Source organism: Marmota monax, unplaced genomic scaffold, assembly GCF_021218885.2.
Source record: "Marmota monax isolate L192 unplaced genomic scaffold, Marmota_monax_Labrador192_F-V1.1 WCK01_AAM20220418_F8-fsc00019, whole genome shotgun sequence".
NCBI lineage: Eukaryota > Metazoa > Chordata > Mammalia > Rodentia > Sciuridae > Marmota > Marmota monax.
In genome coordinates this window covers 5000038-5019482 of record NW_026695242.1, presented here as the reverse complement: position 1 = coordinate 5019482, position 19445 = coordinate 5000038, and the positions used below count along the sequence as shown (strand labels likewise).

Genomic DNA, 19445 nt, shown 5'->3' with positions numbered 1-19445 from the left:
AAAACCTGTATTATTTATTTCCTGTTATAATATTATGGAAGTATTAGTTTGAAATTGAAAAATTCAATTATATGTTTAGATTTTTGACATAAATTATGGTAGACATAAAAGTTTATAAATTTAGTGAAATTGTATTTTCATCCAAGTATAGGTATAGTTGAGACAGATATTTGGGAATACACAAAAAGAAAGAAAGAATAGGTATCAAAAAAGAAGTGCCCACGAACCCTTGGAATGCAGGAAAAACTCATTCACCTTTGAAATGCAAAGCAGCCAACATGGGCAGTGGAGCACCTATCATTAGCCATGTCTTTGGCCTGCATGCTTGCCTGCTAGAAGTAACATGATGCATGATACAAGGGCAATATGTAAGAGTGGAGAAAACTAGCGTGAGATATGTAACTCCACCCTGACTCCACTGTAGTTCAGCCTGTAGCTACTGTCTCTCATTAAATATTAATACCCCAGACCAAGAGGTGCCATCTGTCTCTTCTGAGATGGCCCACATTCTTCCTTGAATGTATATTATTTGCTTTATTCCCAAAGCTTCTCACTGTTAAGAAGGCTGATTTTCTTCCCTTGAATGTGTGTGTACCCGCACATTATCTCTCTTCAGGTACCCTCCATTCTCCCTTGAGTGTATATCTGCTTTCCTATATATGTAACTGCTTTTTCTAGTTTGTGTTCTGTGTCTCTGGTGCATGCTGAAATTCTTTTTCATTACATACTCCAAGGACCCCACTTGTCCTCCTCTCCTGGAACTCCTTCAGTGACATAATGTAGGTGAGAAAAACTAGTGTAATTTGCTCCAAAAAAATTGTTAATTTTTTTGAAAATTAGCGTATTGGATTAGATAAATTTTTGGTGAGAGATTGAAGATGCACTTCTCTTTTTGATTGTTTTCAAAACATTGCAGTTCTTGTTTTGGGAAGTTGATGGGTTGCCTACAGTTTACCTGTTTGTGGATAGAGCAAGCATTGTGTGGTTCATTGAGATATTTACATGTTTAGTATACAGAAATTAAATCCTTCTGAGATATTCTGTTATTGTATATTTGAAGATTGTAAAGCTAATTTTTCCCTGAATAAGAAAAATTAAGCATCTTAACTGAAAGAAATGCAGAACTAAGTCAATTGGCAATTTGGCAAAATCTAAGATCAGAAAATTAGTAGAAACAGTTGTGGCAGGAAGTAGGTTATTGAAAAGAATCTTTTCTAACATATTGAAGAGACACAGTGGGTGTGAGGGATAGGAAATGTGGAACATATAAATACTTACAGATGAGTATTGGTCTCATTATGGAGAGTAAAGGAAGACAAGTATTAATAGAAATGGAAATGGGAGGGAATGTATAAGACAGGATTGCCTTTTTTTTGGAGTGTAGTAAATATCACAGAAGTAAGGAATGAGAGAATTAATGAAATGATAATTGAGAAAGAAAAAATATTAGGAGTGAAAATACCAAGTAGTTGAGGAACTATGTTATTTTTCTCAGATCTAAATCTTAATATAAGCATGCAAATCTTAGGTGAATCTTAATAAGTATACACACATATGAAACATAGTATTCAAGTAATCAGTAAAGATGAATTATTGCTATTAATGGATGCATGTTAGGTTTAAAGGTGAGAAAAGTACTTAGAATGTTAAATGAGACTCCATATATAAGGTTAAATGCTATAATTGTTTTACTTTAAAACTAATTGTAGCTGTATTGTAGAGCAGACCCACAAAGCCAAAGTGACATCAGGAGTCTGCAACGACTAGCCTTATTTTTTCATATTCCTCCTTAGTGACTGATATGTGTGGGTTGTGATGACCTGGTCACAAGAGATTCATAAGGGGTTGTAATTGGCTTTGGCTAGGAAGATTTGGCATACCAGTTCCTGATTGCTTTGATAAAGTTTCTTGTGCTACCAGTACTGTAACTTAGGACTTGCTTTGATACATATGTTGGATATCCTCTTTGTAATTTATCTCCTTTTATTGACCTCACCCTGCCCACCTGCTCATGGCTGACTAATCTACCTAACAGGTGAGGATGTAGCTCAATGATAGAATGCTTGCCTATGATGTGTGAGGCCCTGTGTTCGATTTCTAGCACTGTAAAAACCAATAAATTAACTATGAAGTTCTCTGATGCTTTATAGTTAATTCTTTTTTTTTTAATATTTTTTTTAGTTGTTGATGGACCTTTATTTTGTTTGCTTATTTATATGTGGTGCTGGGAATTGAACGCAGTGCTTCACACGTATGAAGCAAGTGCTTTACCGCTGAGCTACAACCCCAGCCCCTACAGATAATTCTTTTTATGTATGTATGTTTATGCTGCTTGGAATGGAACCCAGGCTGACAGGTTCTCACTAACTTGCCAAGGCTGGCCTTGAATTTGCAATCCTACATCTGCCTCCCTGTGTTGTTTGTATTATAGGTGTGCACCACCACATCTGGATTATAGTTAATTCTTTATTATTGCCTTATTTTCTTTTACAGCTTTTAATATTATGCTTTAGAGTTTTAGAAATGGTGTTGATATTTGTATAGGCTGTGATGTGTAGAGATCTGGTTAAATTTTTTTTTTAACATTTTTAAATGTTGAAATGGAAAATCAACTATTATATTACAGTATTTTGAATTTTGAGTAGTCCACCTTTTGGTCTTTTTGTCCCTGAATTAATGTAGTCTCCTCTTTATTAGTATTTGTTTACAGTAAGGCTTGATGTTTAGCAGGACATATATCTACACTTTATTCTTAATTTTTTTCTTATTCTGGCTCTTTAGCACATAAATTTTATTTTTTTTATTTTAAAAAATATTTATGGTACCTGGGATTGAGTCCAGGGGAATCTATCACTGAACTATATCCCTACATTTGCCTGAAGGCAATGAAGTTACTGATAGATTAAAAAATAATTATGTACAGTGGAGCTAAGAAGACACACAGTAGTGTATCTGTTTGATCACTAGTATTGTTTCCACCAAATTCATGGTTCTGTGTATGAGTACATGCAGAATGGATATTTGTGTACATAAATGAAATAATATGGAAGCGTGGCATGAAAGATGCAAAGATTTAAAAGGAAATGTTGATGTTTGTGTATATTGAATTCCAAAGAATTTCAAAATGAGTATTGCGATGCAGAAAACGAATGTGAATATTTTCTGTAAGGAGAGCCATGCCCCTAAAGAAAAAAAACCTATTTGTCTCCATGTGTGACTTTAAAATATGATTAATGATTGTGAAAGTTGGCCAAGCTCTTAGGGACTACTTCTATAAAATGCCCATATCTATTCCTGTAATACACTTTTTTATATGTTGATTTTTCTGTATAGCCCTTTTTTTTGGTTTTTTTCCCCTATAATTTTATTTTTTCCCTATGTAGAAATATTATGAATCATTTGTTTGATACATTGTACAAGAACAGAGCTAAGTCATTCAATTCTATTGCAGCATTATTTAAAAAAAAATCATCTCTTCATCACAGGATAAATTTTAAATTCAAGGGTTCTAGATGAAGCTCATTGGCAGAGTAACCTGCTATTATATAAAACATAGTAAGACCACTTGCTGCTCTGCCAGGTACATCTAGTCCCTACCCAAGTTCTGTTGAAATATTGGTGATCTCAGTAGTTTCATTGGATTTTTTTTAAAAAATCAGACATTTAAAAAGATAAATCTGGTGTTGCGGCTCAGTGGTAGAACGCTTGTCTGGCATATCTAAGGTAGTGGGTTTGATGCTTAGCACTACATAAAGTAAATAAATAAAGTTATTGTGTCCATCTACTACTAAAAAAAATATTTAAAAAAAGACAAATCAGAATGCCTCAGGAAAAAATATATCCAATTCAGACTTTTTCAAATTTAAATTACTTATATTTTCCTCTCCCTGTAAACCTTTATTTCATTCAAATTAGAGCAATAACTCTTTCATATTTAAGCTTCTTCTTCGCCTAGTAATTCAAAGAAAAAAATATAAAATGATTTGTAAAGAAAAGTGTAGGGGGGGCTGGAGTTGTGGCTTAGTGGTAGGAGTGCTCGCCTAGCATGTGCAAGGCCCTGGGGTTCTATCCTCGGCATCATATAAGCATAAATAAATGAAATAGACCTATTGTGTTCAATTACAACTAAAAAATAAATATTAAAAAAAGTGTAGGGATTTACGCACTCTTTCAATTTGTTTTAAATATTTATAAGGTTTAAAAAGTGTTTAAGGTTTGTAATTCTTAGTAGAAAAACGTTATCTGAATGAATACCTAATGGCAAATCACTGCTTCAACTGTACTGGGAACAGAAGGATAGTTTAAAGCATCCCAGCTCTCTTGAACAGACCCTAAGAGGGTTGTTATTAACTGCACCATGTGTTAAGTGATATAGGTTGCTTTTCCTTTAGCAAGGGGTTTGTCTAGAAGGTGTTATGCTTTATGTTCAAATTTGATGTCACTTTACTAATGAAGTTCTTAATCTTTGGGCTACTCTAACATTTCGACTTATTTGTCAAGTTCTGAATCACAGTTTGGAAGGCCACTGTAACTTCTGGATCCTGCACAGCCTGGGAGAACCTCTGGATTACTAAGAATTTTGTTAAGTACAGGCATTCCTGCCTTTCCAGACATGTCCCCTCCCATTCCATGCGTTCCTTTGAGAAAATTGTCAGGTATTCCCCTAGGAAAGTCATCTGGAAAAGAGCCATACTGGGCTCCTAATGATCCTTTGGCTTCTTCCTTCAGGTTCTCTGTTGTTCTTCTCAACCCTTTCTGTTCTGTTCATTGATCTCTTACTCTGCACCTTTTTTTGCTCATACTTTCTCTAATTTTTTTTCCCCCAATTTTCTGGGCCCTCAGTTGAACTTTTTCAGAATTTCTCTAGCATCTTCATCATAGTCCAGATTACAGGCAAGGCCAAAATAATTGGCTTCTTCCCAGTGGCCCAGAAGTTTCTTTGCCTTCCCTTGTTGCTTTTAAGACTGAACTGCATCAGGATTTATTTCTGTGTCTCTGTCACAGTCTCAAGATGGCAGTATTTGGTTTCTGTAATTTGATGAAGACACTGGCTCTCTTGGCCTACAAAATGGCTGGTGGCATCTGTGAAACAACTAATGATTTTCTATAGTTTACCATCCTTTGGGGCTTCGGTGGTAGCCACTTTATCATTTGACGAACCCATCCTCTCTTTATATCATCATCTCCTGTTTCTTGAGGAGTTATCAGTGTCTGATTTAATCATACCTTTATTGTCATTTTCTAGATCACTTTCCTTCACTTGATGGTTTCTATTTTCCTCCACTTTTTTTATCTGTTTTTTTTTCTTCCTTGACAGTTTCTTTTTATTTAACTTTATGAATGTGAGGTATTACTTTACCCCCATGCTGTTCACCTAATCCCTCAGAAAGCACCTTTCCATTGTGTGCAGAACTGTGCTGAAAGTACAGATCCTGCTTATACATATCTGACAACTTTTAGCTCATTCATTTTGCAAGGGAATGGGGAAAAGAGAGTGGGATCTATGGATCTGAGTCCAGCACAAGCCTGAAGAGATTGCAGTTTCTGTCCAGTGTCAGGTGTTAGTTCAGCATAACTGTAGAAGATTTATCAGCATTGTGTTTTACAATTGTTTGTGGTATGTATTCCATCTTTATATTATTTCTAATACTGGAGGTATTAATTGTGTAAAGATCTTTAGAGAGTTCTAATTCATTTTCTGTGTCTTTTGCAAATTTGATTCCACAGAAGTACACTATCACAACATTTACTTTGTGTGTGAGCACTGTATGTCTACGTAAAAACATTAAGACTTCCTCAGTAGAGGAAGAGTTGCTCTTTTTGTACATCTGCTTTTGTGAAAAATAAAATTTCTCAAGATTTTGGCTCTTTGGGAGATTTTATACATGGTGGTAACCCATCAAGATCATTTATTTATTTATTTGTTTGTTTGTTTGTTTATTAGCTTTCGGTGGACACGGCATATTTATTTTATTTTTATGTGGTGCTAAGGATCGAAACCAGCGCCCAGCGCATGCCAGGGGAGCGCGCTACCGCTTGAGCCACATCCCCAGCCCGACCCGTCAAGATTTTTAAAAATATATTTATTTTTTAGTTGTAGTTGGACACAGTACCTTTGTTTTATTTATTTATTTTTATGTAGTGCTGAATATCGACCCAGGGCATTGCACATGCTAGGCAAGTGCTCTACCACCAAGCCACAACCCCAGCCCCTCCCATCAAGATTTTGATCAGTCTTGTTTAAGGACTTAAGTTGTCTGTCGTGGTATTTCAGATAACTGCATTTATAGAGCTGGGTGCACACAATTATCAACCACAGTGATAGAAATTTATACATTTGTCTTTTGATTTATTTGTGAATATAGTTTGTCTGTCCATGACTATTATACCTATATGACTCTCATTAGTATACATAAGTGTTTAGGCTTGCAAAGATACTTATATTATTATTGCCAGACACAGTGGCACACAACTGTCATCCCAACAACTCTGGAGGCTAGAGTGGGAGGATCTCAAGTTTGATGCTGGCCTCAGCAACTTTTCGAGGCCCTAAGCAACTTAGCAAGGCCCTGTCTCAAAATTTGTGTGTGTAGGGAAGGCTGGGATGTGGCTCAATGGTTAAGTACTTCTTGATTCAGTCCCTGATGCCCCCCCCAAGTCTATAAAATATGAATAAATGTCTTTAAAATAATTTTAAAAATTATTTTATAATTATATTTACAGAATTCTGATTTTGGGGGCAATTTTAGATGTTAGAGATTTTTTTGATCTTTTGGATTTCAATATTTGGGATTGAACTGTATATCTATCTATCTATCTATCTATCTATCTATCTATCTATATACATATATGTTTATATTTTTGTACTGGGCATTAAACCCTGGGGAGCTCTACCATTGAGATATAACCCTAGGTCTCCTTAAAAATTATTTTTGACCTGGGGGCTTACTGAATTGCTGGGGGCTTGCTGAATTGCTGAGGCCAGCCTCAAATTTTGAGTCTTCTTCTCTCAGCTTCCTGAGTAGCTGGGATTATAGGCATATATAACCATGCCCGGTCCAGCTGTTCCAGGTATTTAGAAAATAATGTTGTTGCTATTGTGAGTAGGATAGTTTTTCAGTATTATTTTCTAGATTATTCTTTTATTGTAAATGCTGCTAACTTTTGAATATTGTGTTTTGTTTGGCTACTTGTGCCCTACATTAAAAGATAGTCTTGGGTTTTTTTAAATTTTTTCTTCTCAGAATTCTAAATTTTTAGAATTTAAACTCAAGTGATATTTGACTTTGAATCTTTCTGTTATTTCTCATATTAAATGATTGGTCCTGAGTTGTTCTGGGGCTGGAGTTTCTTTAAAGATCTAATTTATGTGTACCAAATAAACAGAATCATTTATGAAGCCTTAATTTTGATCAGATGGTATTCCTTGTGGAGTCTTAAATGTTCAGGCCTGACTTTGGGTATTAAAAAAGCTTATCTAAACATGGATTCATTTTTAACAGTTTATTTCAGCTTAGTAGAAACCTTTGTGGTTAGTATTTAGCTTGATACTGGGAATACAATTTCTTTTAAACAGTTACTAACTGCCCTCCCCCCCCCCCTTTAGTTGTAGATGGACACAATATCTTTATTTATTTATTTTTATGTGGTGCTGAGGATTGAATCCAGTGCCTCATGCATGCTAGGCAAGCATTTTACCACTGAACCACAACCCCCAGCCCCTGGAAATATAGTTTCTTTGTGAGTAAAATAGGAATATTAGATATTAGAGATGTGAGGATTGAATGAAATAATTTGTATATTTGGCATAGTTAATATTATTTGTTACTGATGAGCTGGAAATATTTCATGTCCCTCATGAAGTATATAGTGAGTTTATATGATAAGAGTTGTCATTTACGTATCATACAAATATCATATTAATATATCATAATATATATTTATATATCAAATGCAATAGAGATATCTCGTAAAATAAAGCCTAAAATTGTTCATTGTATTTAACAATGGAATGTGAGGGGTGACCTCAGTTGTATAAATCACAGTGGCATGATAGGAGAGAAGCTAGAGTAAGATGTACAGGCTAGTCTTAAACCAAGTGATCCTCCCTCCTCAGTAGCTATGTCTACAGGTGTTCATCACCGTGCCCTGCTTAGTACCACATTTAAAATTTTTCTTATTGGGCTGGGGATGTGGCTCAAGCGGTAGCGCGATGTCCTGGCGGCATGCATGCGGCCCAGGTTCGATCCTTAGAACCACATACAAACAAAGATGTTGTGTCCGCCGAAAACTAAAAAAATAAATATTAAAAAATTCTCTCTCTCTCTTCTCTCTCTCTCTATCTCTCTAAACAAAACTTAAAAAAATTTTTTTCTTATAATGAAAATATGTGATTAGTCTTTTTGAGTAATTATCATTTAAAAAAAAATTAAAGTATACTTGTCGCGACCCCTTGCCCGCAAGGAAGACGCAACTCAGGAATCTTCTTTCAGCAGTTTATTCAGGCCCTTGATATTTCTTCTTCTTTCTCTCGGATGCCCCTCCCAGCCTTAATAAAGCATCTCAAGCCCCAATGCGAAGCTGCCACGTGGAGCTTTCTCATAGGGTGGTGAAAAACCATGCGCCAACTCTCCCAAATAAGGAGTTGTTTGTCACAGACCACAGCGGAGCCAGCGCCATCTTGTAATGGCGACCATAGTCTGCAGAAACGGCAGAAGCGGCTCACCACAAAGTATAAACAAAAATGTATGAATACAGTGTAATTCTGTTTATATATTTAGGCTTAAATCTAGTTTAACTCCTTTTTCTTTAGCTTTCACTGAGTTTTAATCCCCATCTGTTGGGTTAATGAGAATTTAAAATATTATTTTCATAAACCTTGTAACTTTTTGCTATTATTTTCATTCTAACCCTGTTATTTACTCTTAATGTGTTTCTTTATAAGCCTCTTAAACTTCATTTCAGCTTTGGTCTGAACATTGTTGTTGTGATTAACACTTTTGGTCCCTATTTTCTTCTTTTGTAATATTTTCAAAATTATTTATTTATTATTTTTGGTACAGGGGATTGAACCCAGGGGTGCTTAACCTCTGAGCTACATTCCCAGTCCCTTCCCCGCACCCCCTCCCCCCACTTTTTTTTCCTCCTGCCTTGCTTGGCCTCTCAAGTCAGTAGGATTACAGGTTTGCACTAGCACTCCTGGCCTTTTTTTTTTTTTTTTTAATTTTTTTTTCTTGTTGTTGTTGTAGATGGACACAATATCTTTATTTTTGTGTGGTGCTGAGGATTGAATCCTGTGCCTCACATATGAAAGGCAAGCACTCTACCACTGAACTTCAACCCCACCCGCTTTGTATTTTAATCAAGCTTTACTTTTAGTTGGGAATACTAATTTGACCATATAAGTTGTTTAAAATTATGCCCAACTTATGACCAGGTGCAGTGGTGCATGCCTTTAATCCTAGTGGTTTGGGAGGCTGAGACAGGAGGATTGAGAGTTCAAAGCCAGCCTCAGCAACTGCAAGGCGTTAAGCAACTCCGTGAGACTCTGTCTCTAAATATAAAACAGGGCTAGGAATGTGGCTCAGTGGTTGAGTACCCCTGAGTTCAATTTCTGGTTGTCCCCGCCCCCCAAAATCATTCCTCACCCGCCTCTACTTTCTACCTGATTGTTTCTGAACACACACGAGGTTTCTTTGGTACTGCAGTTTGAACCCAGGGATACTTTGTCACTGAACTACATCTCCAGCCCTTTTTTTTTTTTTTTTTAGAGAGAGAGAGACAATTTTAATATTTATTTATTTTTTTTAGTTTTCGGCGGACACAACATCTTTGTTTGTATGTGGTGCTGAGGATCGAACTGGGCCACACGCATGCCAGGCGAGCGCGCTACCGCTTGAGCCACGTCCCCAGCCCCATCCAGCCCTTTTTATTTATTATTTTGAGATGGATTCTCACTAAGTTGATGAAGGTCTCCCTGGTTGCTGAGGCTGGCTTCAAACTTGCAGTCCTCCTGCCTTAGGTACCCCCTATTCTTATTCCTTGTGATCAAAGACTTGTATCACTACTTTTTAAATTTTTCTTCAGTTCTACTTTTTCTGGATAAATAATACTCATTGTACATAAGATAGTCTTCAGTATCAGTTTTATATCTATTTTCCAGGTGTAATTGTTGAAATCTGTTCACATTACTAATTGGATTGTAATAGTTTTCAGCATTGTCATTCAATTATTTAAACTATATCATCAAATGATCTGCCATCAAAAATTATCTCTCAGGTGATTATTTGACTAGGTTCTTCTGTTTTATTGGAAGAAATCAATTAGAAACCTCCTGCCGTGCTGGTTATTAGAATCATTAGAGACACACAGTCTGAGAAATGTACAATATTGTTATTTTTCGCACTACTGAGAATTGAACCCAGGGACCCTCTACCACTGCGTTACATCCCTAGTCCTTTTTATCTTTTTTTTTTTTTTTTGAGACAGCATCTGGCTAAGTTGCCCAGGCTGGCTTTGCATTTGGGATTCTCCTGCCTGAGCTTCCTGAGCCCCTGGCATTACAGGCATTTGCTGCCACTCCTGGCTGAATAAATTGTTTTTAATCAAATGTCTTAAACATTTCAAAACTATCCATTCAATTTTTCACCATTGTCTGCTGTATTACCTATGTGGCAAAACTTCATAATTAAACCTATCAAATGTACTTTCAGAATAGATAATGTCTGATTTCACTTTTCATTTCAAATACATGGTTGGTATGAGTTCCTGTGACAATTGATTTTTATTTTTGTAGAACTGGGAATTGAATGCTGGAGTGCTTTACCACCAAGCTACACCCCGAGTCCCATTCCTTTTTTAAAGGTATTTTTGAGACAGAGTTTCATTAACTTGCCCAGGCTGGCCTCAAATTTGTGATGATCTTCCTTCAGCCTCCCAAGTCACTGGGATTATAGGCATGTACCACCACATCTAGCTTTTTTTTTTTTTTTTTAAAGATAGGGTTCATGCTGTATTCCCCTTGGTTTTCTAAAGTTCTGGGTTAAAGAGATCCTCTCACCTCAACTTCCTGGATAGCTGGAACTATAGGTATGTGCAACTGCACCCAGTTTTGTTTTATATTCTATTGGAGTACTAGGGATAATATCCAGGGCCTTGTGCATTTTAGGCAAATACTCTATCTCACTGAACCACACCCTCAGCTCTATCTTCTGATATTTAATCCCAGGCCAGAAGGGCAAGAAGTCTTATTGGCCTGAATAACTTGACCTTGTTCTTGGTGTCCTCTACACCCAACCCCAACCCCCAACCCTCAAGAAACTCTCTTAGCTTTGTTTCATAGGACTTTTCTTGAAAAATAATGTATTCTTTGGTAAAATGTAGGATAGAAGAGATAAACTTTGGTTCAGGGTGTTGGTATACACCTGTAATTTTAGTGACTTGCGAGACTGAAGCAGGAGGGTTACAAACTTAGGGCCAACTTGGGCACTTTAGTGAGACCATGTCTCAAAATAAAAAATACAAAATGCTAAAGATATAGTTCAGTGATAGATTACCCCTGGGTTCAATCCTAAGTACTTTTTATAAAAAAAAAAAAGAGGGAGCTGGGTATGCTGGTGCACACCTAGCAGTTTGGGAGGCTGAGGCAGGAGGATTACAAGTTCAAAGCCAGTCTTGGCAATTTAGTGAGGCCCTAAACAACTTATCAAGACCCGGTCTCTCACTAAGAAATAGAAAGGATTGGGGCCGTGACTCAGTGGTTAAGTGCCCCTTGGTTCAATCTCTGGTACAAAAAAGAAATGAAAACATATTTCTAAAATAACAGATATATATAATTTTTTTTTTTTTTTTTTTTTTGGTAACAGGGCTTGAACTCAGGGGCACTCAATCACTGAGCCACTTCCCCAACCCTACTTTGTATTTTATTTACAGACAGGATTTCACTGAGTTGCTCAGTGCTTCACGTTTGCAGAAGCTGGCTTTCAACTCTCTTTCTTCCTGTCTTAGTCTCCCAAGCTGCTGGGATAACAGACATATGCTGCTGTGTCTGGCTAACAGATATATTTCTAAAATGAAAATTGTGATCGACTTTTGCTCCACTCTACTATGTATCTGAAAATAGAACATACTGTCACAATTCCTTATTACTAATTTCTAGCTTCATTCTTTATAGAAATACTATATAAAACAGGAAGCTCCAGGAGCTGGGGTTGTGGCTTGGTGGTAGAGCACTTGCCTAGCATGTGGGAGGCACTGAGTTTGATTCTCAGCACCACATATCAATAAAAATGATTAAAAAAATAAAGCTCCATCAACATCTTTAAAAAATATTAAAAAAACCCCAAAACCTTGCTCCATAGTTGGTTTGTGGTACTTTAAATATCTCCCCCCAACCCCCCTGCCCCGCGTGCACATGCGTGCACCTGTGTACTATACTGGGGATTTAACGCAAGGTCTCCAGCATGCTACGTCCTATAACTGGGGATTACTCTTTTTTTTTTTTTTTTTTAATTGTTGTTGTTTGGTGCTGGGGATTGAAGTGAGGATCTTGTATATGCTAGGCAGGTGCTCTAGCACTGGGCTGCACTCCTAATTAAAGAATACTTTGAAGACAAAATACTATGGATCGTTTCTTTTTCTTTCAGAGCTTTTTATACCCCAGGCAGTGCAGTACAGTTTGATTCAGGAGTTTGATGGTTTAGGTATGCCATTCTTTAATCTGGATAAAGATATTTATGCAATGGGAGGCAGGAAAGGAAAATTAATATGACCTTTCTACTTGGAGCCCAGATATACTGTCATGAAGATTAGCAGTGGAAAAAAAAAAAAAGGCCTGAGTACAAATAGAAACTGAGGACCTGGGTTCCTTTGTTTATTTCTGGGTACTTTTCAGGAAATGTTTACCTATAGCAGTACAAAGATTATGGTACTGTGGCAGATCCTAATCTAATAGTTATGACAGCCTCTATTTTTTTGGACAGGGAAACTGAGAAGTGAGGTACTTGTCAGCATTAGGAAGCTAGTAAATGGTTTAGTAAAAAACTACCCCCAATTTTTTTCGTCCTCTATCATATTATTTGCTATATAGCCTGGTACACAGTAGATGCTTACTGTATATTTAATGAATGGATAGCTGTATAGATTGTTTTGTGAACTCTTAAGTGCTTAACAATGTAATAGTTAAATTTTGAACATGAGAGTAATATTTCATATGATTCATTGTAGAGGAATACTGAAGATATTTTGTGTTTCAAAGCTTGGTCATGTTGATCTACCTTCAGTTCCTGAGGTGGTGCCAGAGGAAGTGTCAAATAGAACAGTAAAGAGCCATCTGCTTGGGCATTCTTGGTGTTTTATTCATTGGCTTGGAGAAGTATAACAGTATGCTAATGATTATTTGATGTAGTGGTCAACTGATGGTTGTGTTGATACTATAATCATATGTCTACTGAGACAAATGTAATTCTGTTTATATGACCAGTATACTTCTGTTTCTGTGTTATAGGTATTCTCTGAAAGCAAATGACCAAATCTTGGCTGAAGAAAAGCACAAGGAACTGTAAGTTTATTAAACTCCAGGTTACATATACTTCACCCTGTGAAGCAGATGTGTGTAAATGGTCAGATTGATTGATTTTTTAAATTTATTTGCTGTATTGGGGATTGAAGCCAGATGCAAAGTTCTACCATTGATATATCCCAGGCCTTTTTATATTTTATTTTTAGATAGAGTCTAAGTTGCTTAGACTGGCCTCTAATTTGCCATATTCCTGTCTCAGCTTCCTGAATAGCTGGAATCACCATGCCTGGCACTTTTACTTTTGAAAAATAGCTGCCTATAGGATTCTGGGATATTTGTTTTTCTTTGCCCTAAGATTATATTTAAAAGATTATCATCTCACAGTAAGTATGAGGATTTTAGTTAAAAATAAACCTGGTTTGGATTGAGTATGGAGATGAATGCCTGTAAATCCCAGTGACATGGAAGGCTGAGGTAGGAGGATTGCAAATTTGAGGCCAGGCTTAGCAATTTAGCAAGGCACTAATCAATGTTTTTTGTTTTTTTTTTTTAAACTGAGAGTTGAATCCAGGCGTACTTTCCAGTGACCTGTATCCCCAGCCATTTTTATTTGTTATTTAGAGACAGGGACTCTTTAAATTGCTGAAGCTGTTTTTGAACTTGGGTCCCTCCTGCCTCAGACTCCTGAGTAACTGAGATTACAGGTGTGCATGCCTAGCCAGTTGGTTATTTTTTATATAGGTCTACTAGTAGAGTTCTTTAAGTTTGGGAATTTAGTTGTTAGTTTCCTTTGGTTCTTGTAAATGATGACCAATATTAAAAGTTCAGAAATCTGCTTTTCAAGAATATATATTACTTAATTTATACTCCATTTCATGTGTTAATTTATTTAATATTTTTTAGTAGTGTAAGATATAGTTCATCACTATGGTTAGAACTTAGCTAACTGTTTTTTTTCTTGCATTTGATTATAAAAAAGATTTTTTAAATTTAAATTTATTTTTTAACTGATATATAAAACATTATGAAAATTTAAACATACAGTATTCACCCATATGCTCCCCACCTAAATTTTTTTTTCTGCTTTATACACAGAAATGATTTCTTTTACTTGTTAGTCACTTGCAACATTAACCTGAAAATAACATTTCTTACACCACCTAGATTTTATCATTAACATTTTATTGTCCTTTATCACTTGCATGTTCATTCTCCTAACCATGCATTAATTCATCCATTTTTTTGGGATGCATTTTATTATAAGATACCAGTGTGCTTTCCCCTAAATATCCCCCCACCCGAAATCTTCCAACACATATCATTAACTAGAGTTTAATATATATTTTTAGTGGTAATGGGGATTGAATCTAGGGACACTCATTACTGAGGTTCATCCTCAGCCATTTTTTTTTTTTTTTTTTTTTTGAAACAATCTCACTGAGTCACTGAGTTGCTGAGGCTGACTTTAAACTTGCCATCCTCCTGCCTCAGCCTCTTGAGTCACTGGGATTATAGGCATGTGTCATTCCAGCTGGTCTTTTTAAGTTTTGCCTGTTGTAGGATTTCTTAGTTATTTAACGGGGTGCTGAGGATCGAACCCTACCACTATTGAGCCACAACTCCAACCCCTAGAATTTCTTATAAGTGGAATCATATACGTCCTGTTTGGTAAGGCCTCTTTCATTGTAATTTTGAGAGTCATCAGTGTTATTGCATATATTAGTTAATTCCATTTTTAATCAGTGATTAATGTTTCACTGTTCATTCTTTTATTGACTATTATTGTCACTTGATTTATTTTGCATTAGTTGATAATGTTAGTTCTTTTGGCTGCTGGTTCTCTATCTTGTAGTTTCTGACCTTTGTACTAAAATTACTTAAAAGTTGAACATGCTATTGTAAGAATAGAATACTAATTAAAATAAATTTACCAGTTGCTTTTTATGAAAGCTGTTCTTAAATAAGCTCATTTGTGACTTTATAATTAAAATAACCAAAATCTCACAGAGAAATGTTTGAGAAGATAAAAATGCTAATAAGCCTGATTTAATCATTAGATATCATATACATGTATCAGATTATCAAATTGTGCCATGTAAATGTGTGCAAATGTTATATGTTAGTTAATAGCCAATACTCTTTGTGCTCAAGATAGTCTTTTAAAAGTACAAGAGATGTAGATATAAAACAAAATTTAATTATAAAATCAGTAATTTCATGCAGTATTTTCATAAAACATTGCTTCTTCTAATCTGTTCAAGGCACTCTTAATTCATCATATTTTATCACATTGACCCAGTTCCTAAAATATGTCTTCTAAATCCCAATGATTTAGAAGACTAAGGCAAGGGGATCAAAGGTCAAGGCCAGCCTCAGCAACTTAGGTAGACCCTGTCTCAAAATAAAAATAAGAAGGGCTGGGGATCTTGCTCAGTGGTAGAGCACTTCTGGATTTAACCTCCAGTACCACAATAAAATAAAATAAAAACAAAAACAAAAAAACCCATCACCACCTCTGACCAGAAAACTACAATAAAATGATTGTTTTATTATCTTGATATTTCTTTACATGCAGTAACTATGATTTCACTAAAAACATCCTTAGTTGAGGCTGGGGTTATAGCTCAGTGGTACAGCACTTGCCTAGTACATGTGAGGCCCTGGGTTCGATCCTCAGCACCATACAAAGATAAATAAATAAATAAAATAAAGTTATTGTATCCATCTACAGCTACCAAAAAAAATATTAAGAAAAAATTCTTAGTTCCCGAAATCTGATGATTCAGATTCCATATATGCTTAGTCACTCAGGCTTCACAAATATACATGTTCCTCTAGGGAAGACTGACTGGCATCAAAGAGGATTGGTATTTGCTTCTCAAAGAAAAATGTTTTTTCTCACTTTTCTATTTTTCATTCTTCATGTGGAAGACTCTTGAGGATGATTTTAAGAAGGAAAAATGGAGCAACTGAAGTGGTGATGTGATTAAAACTGAGTATTATACTTTGCTCTATGCATGATCGTATACTGAACTGGTTAATTGGTCTTCTATAGATTTTTTTTAAACTATCAGAATTTTAGTTTTATAAATGGAGTAGATTAAACTAAGTTGGAGAAAATCATTGTTTTGTTCAATAAATATTTTTCCCTTGTCAGCCAATGTATCACACAGTATTTAAAGAAAAGGTACTGTATAGCTTTTTATTTGTTAATCATACCTCAATAAAGTGGTTTAAAAAAGATACTTTAGGGCTGGGGTGATAGAGCGCTTATCTTGCACTTTTGCGGCAGGCACTGGGTTTGATCCTTAACACCACATAAAAATAAATAATATAAAGGTATAAAAAAAGAATTAAAACTTCTTAAAAAAAGATACTTTATTTTAGATGAAGACTTAGTTTTCTTGTTGCTGAACACGTGCAGTTATAGAAGGTAGAACCATTTTTTCTCATGAATATCTGTATATACTTCTATATTACCTTATATAAAATATTGAGATCTGATCATGAGGATTCAGATAAGTTAAAAGTTGATTGGGGCTGGGTGTGGTGGCACTTGCTTTTAATCCCAGCAACTGGAGGCTGAGGCAGGAGGATCACACAACAGTTTAAGGCCAACCTCAGCAACTTAGTCAGACCCTGTCTCAAAAAAGGGTGCTAAAGCACTCCTGGATTCAATTCCCAGCACCCACTTTCCCCCAAAAAATGCTGGTTGGAGTTAGGGGTGAATTTCAAATACAAATATAAATAAATAAATTCACAAGTATCCATAAATTTTGTCAGAACCACCCCTTAAATTTTTAAAAATTAGTTCTTTTTTAAAAGTAGGTTTTGTCAATGTAGAATTATGATAAAATGGAAGAAAATAAATTATGCAAAAAGCATGAAACAGGTTGTTGGAAGAGATACTGGTAGACTTTAATCCTTGGTACAGTGTAAAAATACTATTTTTTTTTAGTGAATAGTGCCCATTTCTAAACCAGTAGAGGAGATTTGTAAGTATTTATGTGGCATGTTTAAGATATGTTCATGGCAATTAAAGATAATCACTGACATCTGGTATGCTCTGAAATCCACTGTTATTAACACTGTGTGCTGTAGCCTTTCTTTGAAAACATCAAGATTGTTTTGGTAAGAATGATCCAAGAACTGCTTATAAAGCTGGTAGATTTTGTTCATGGCAAAATGTATTTGCTTAAGGTAAAAGAGAAAAAACCCTGGTATACAAGAAGTCAAAGTTGAAATGTAGTTAGAATCAATGAAATCAACTTGTTTTTAAAATATAGGGATTTCAAATTGTTTTTAGAAGATACTAATAATGGGGGTGTAGGATGTAGCTCGGTGGGAGATTGTCTGCCTACCATGTGGGAGGCTCTGGGTTTGATTCTCAGCACTGTAAGGACAAAATATTAAAGATAACTTATTTTCAGTGTTTATAAATAAGGTATAGTTTTTAAGCTGTCAGGAACATTTTAATGATCCCACTCTCAGGGACCTCCTCTTTCAAACCTTTTAAATTGTAACTTTAGCCTGGAAATAAACCTTAGAACTAACATCCATATTTTACTAAGAATAGGGTGAGAGATTGACACGAATAAAGTGACTTGTTACAAGTTAATAGTGCTGTTTAGCGACAGTGTTGGACTAGAAACCAAATCTCCTGCTTCTCATTTAAGTGCCTTTTTTTTTTTTAAGTCACAAGAAGCAGCTCCCTCGGTATACAGTAATTTTTAAAAGGGGTTAATAGTGGTTGTGCTGGTTTGTAATCCCAGCGATTTGGAGATTTCCAGTTTTGAGTCCAGCCTTGGCAATTTAATGAGACCCTGACTCTTGATAAAGAACTTTAAGAAAGGACTAGAGTTGTAAATCAGTGGTAAAATGTTCAATCCCCAGTCTGTGTATGACACTTTGGCAGATTTTTCCTAAGCTAAAAATGCTTCTTATATAAGAAGTTATCTAGGGCTGAGGCTGTGGCTCAGCGGTAGAGCACTTGCCTAGCACGTGCAGGGCCCTGGGTTTAATCCTCAGCACCACGTAAAAATAAATAAACAAAATAAAGGTATTTGTTCATCTACAAATAAAAAAATTAAAAAAAGAAGTTACCTATCTATTTATTGTGCTAGAGACTCTCACAATTTAGCCAAATGCTCTAGGGACTCTCAATTTAGCCAAATGCTCCATCCCCTGAAACATTTTTTAGTTTTTTTTTTTTAATACAATCATATTTTTGGTAAGACAACTGTTCAGTATATTGCTTTTTAAATTCAACTTTAAAAAGCTTTTTTTGGTAAATTCATTGTTTGTGCTTAGGAAGGTGCTCTTCCGGGAATAAGTACTAAATCTATTTTAGGTTTCTTTACTTTTAGTTTTTTTGTAGGGGCTACTGGGATTGAAATTAGAGGTACTCGACTACTGAGCCACATCCCCAGCCCTATTTTGTATTTTATTTAGAGACAGGGTCTCATTGAGTTGCTTAGTGCCTCACTTTGGCTGAGGCTGGCTTTGGACTTGGGATCTTCCTGTCTCAGTCTCCTGAGTGTGGTTGGGATTACAGGCTTGTGCCATCTTGCCCTGCTCCCCCCCTTTTTTTTTTTTTAATGGCTACCATCAATTGACTTCTAAGTATGTCAAACTAACATTGAATGGAGTAATTTCATCTTTATACATATTCTACCAATGATTCTTAACAAGTGGGGACCAAAAAGAATTGTATTCTAGAAACTGTGAAGCTATTCCCAGAAGGATTACTGAATAAACTAAAAGTATCTAATTAAAAAAATCATTTGCTTAATGGACAATAGCAAAACACTAATCTAAACAAATCCAAAATGATACTTGAGAGCTTCTTCAACTACAAGCCAGTTTAAGAGGCTACATGGGTTTATATCTTTATGTTTTCTTTCCATTATGTGCCCAGTACATGCTG

At 35.7% G+C, this 19445-nt stretch overlaps 1 protein-coding gene across 3 annotated transcripts in view; it reads left to right on the top strand.

Annotated features, from left to right (window-relative positions):
- Window positions 1-19445, top strand: part of Adk (adenosine kinase) — a 488318-nt gene that overhangs the window by 53269 nt on the left and 415604 nt on the right. For all 3 annotated transcript variants that reach the window (XM_046419601.2, XM_046419600.2, XM_046419602.2), the window contains exon 3: window positions 13505-13558. In XM_046419601.2, the coding sequence (XP_046275557.1) occupies window positions 13505-13558 (54 nt within the window). The remainder of the gene's footprint in view (window positions 1-13504; window positions 13559-19445) is intronic.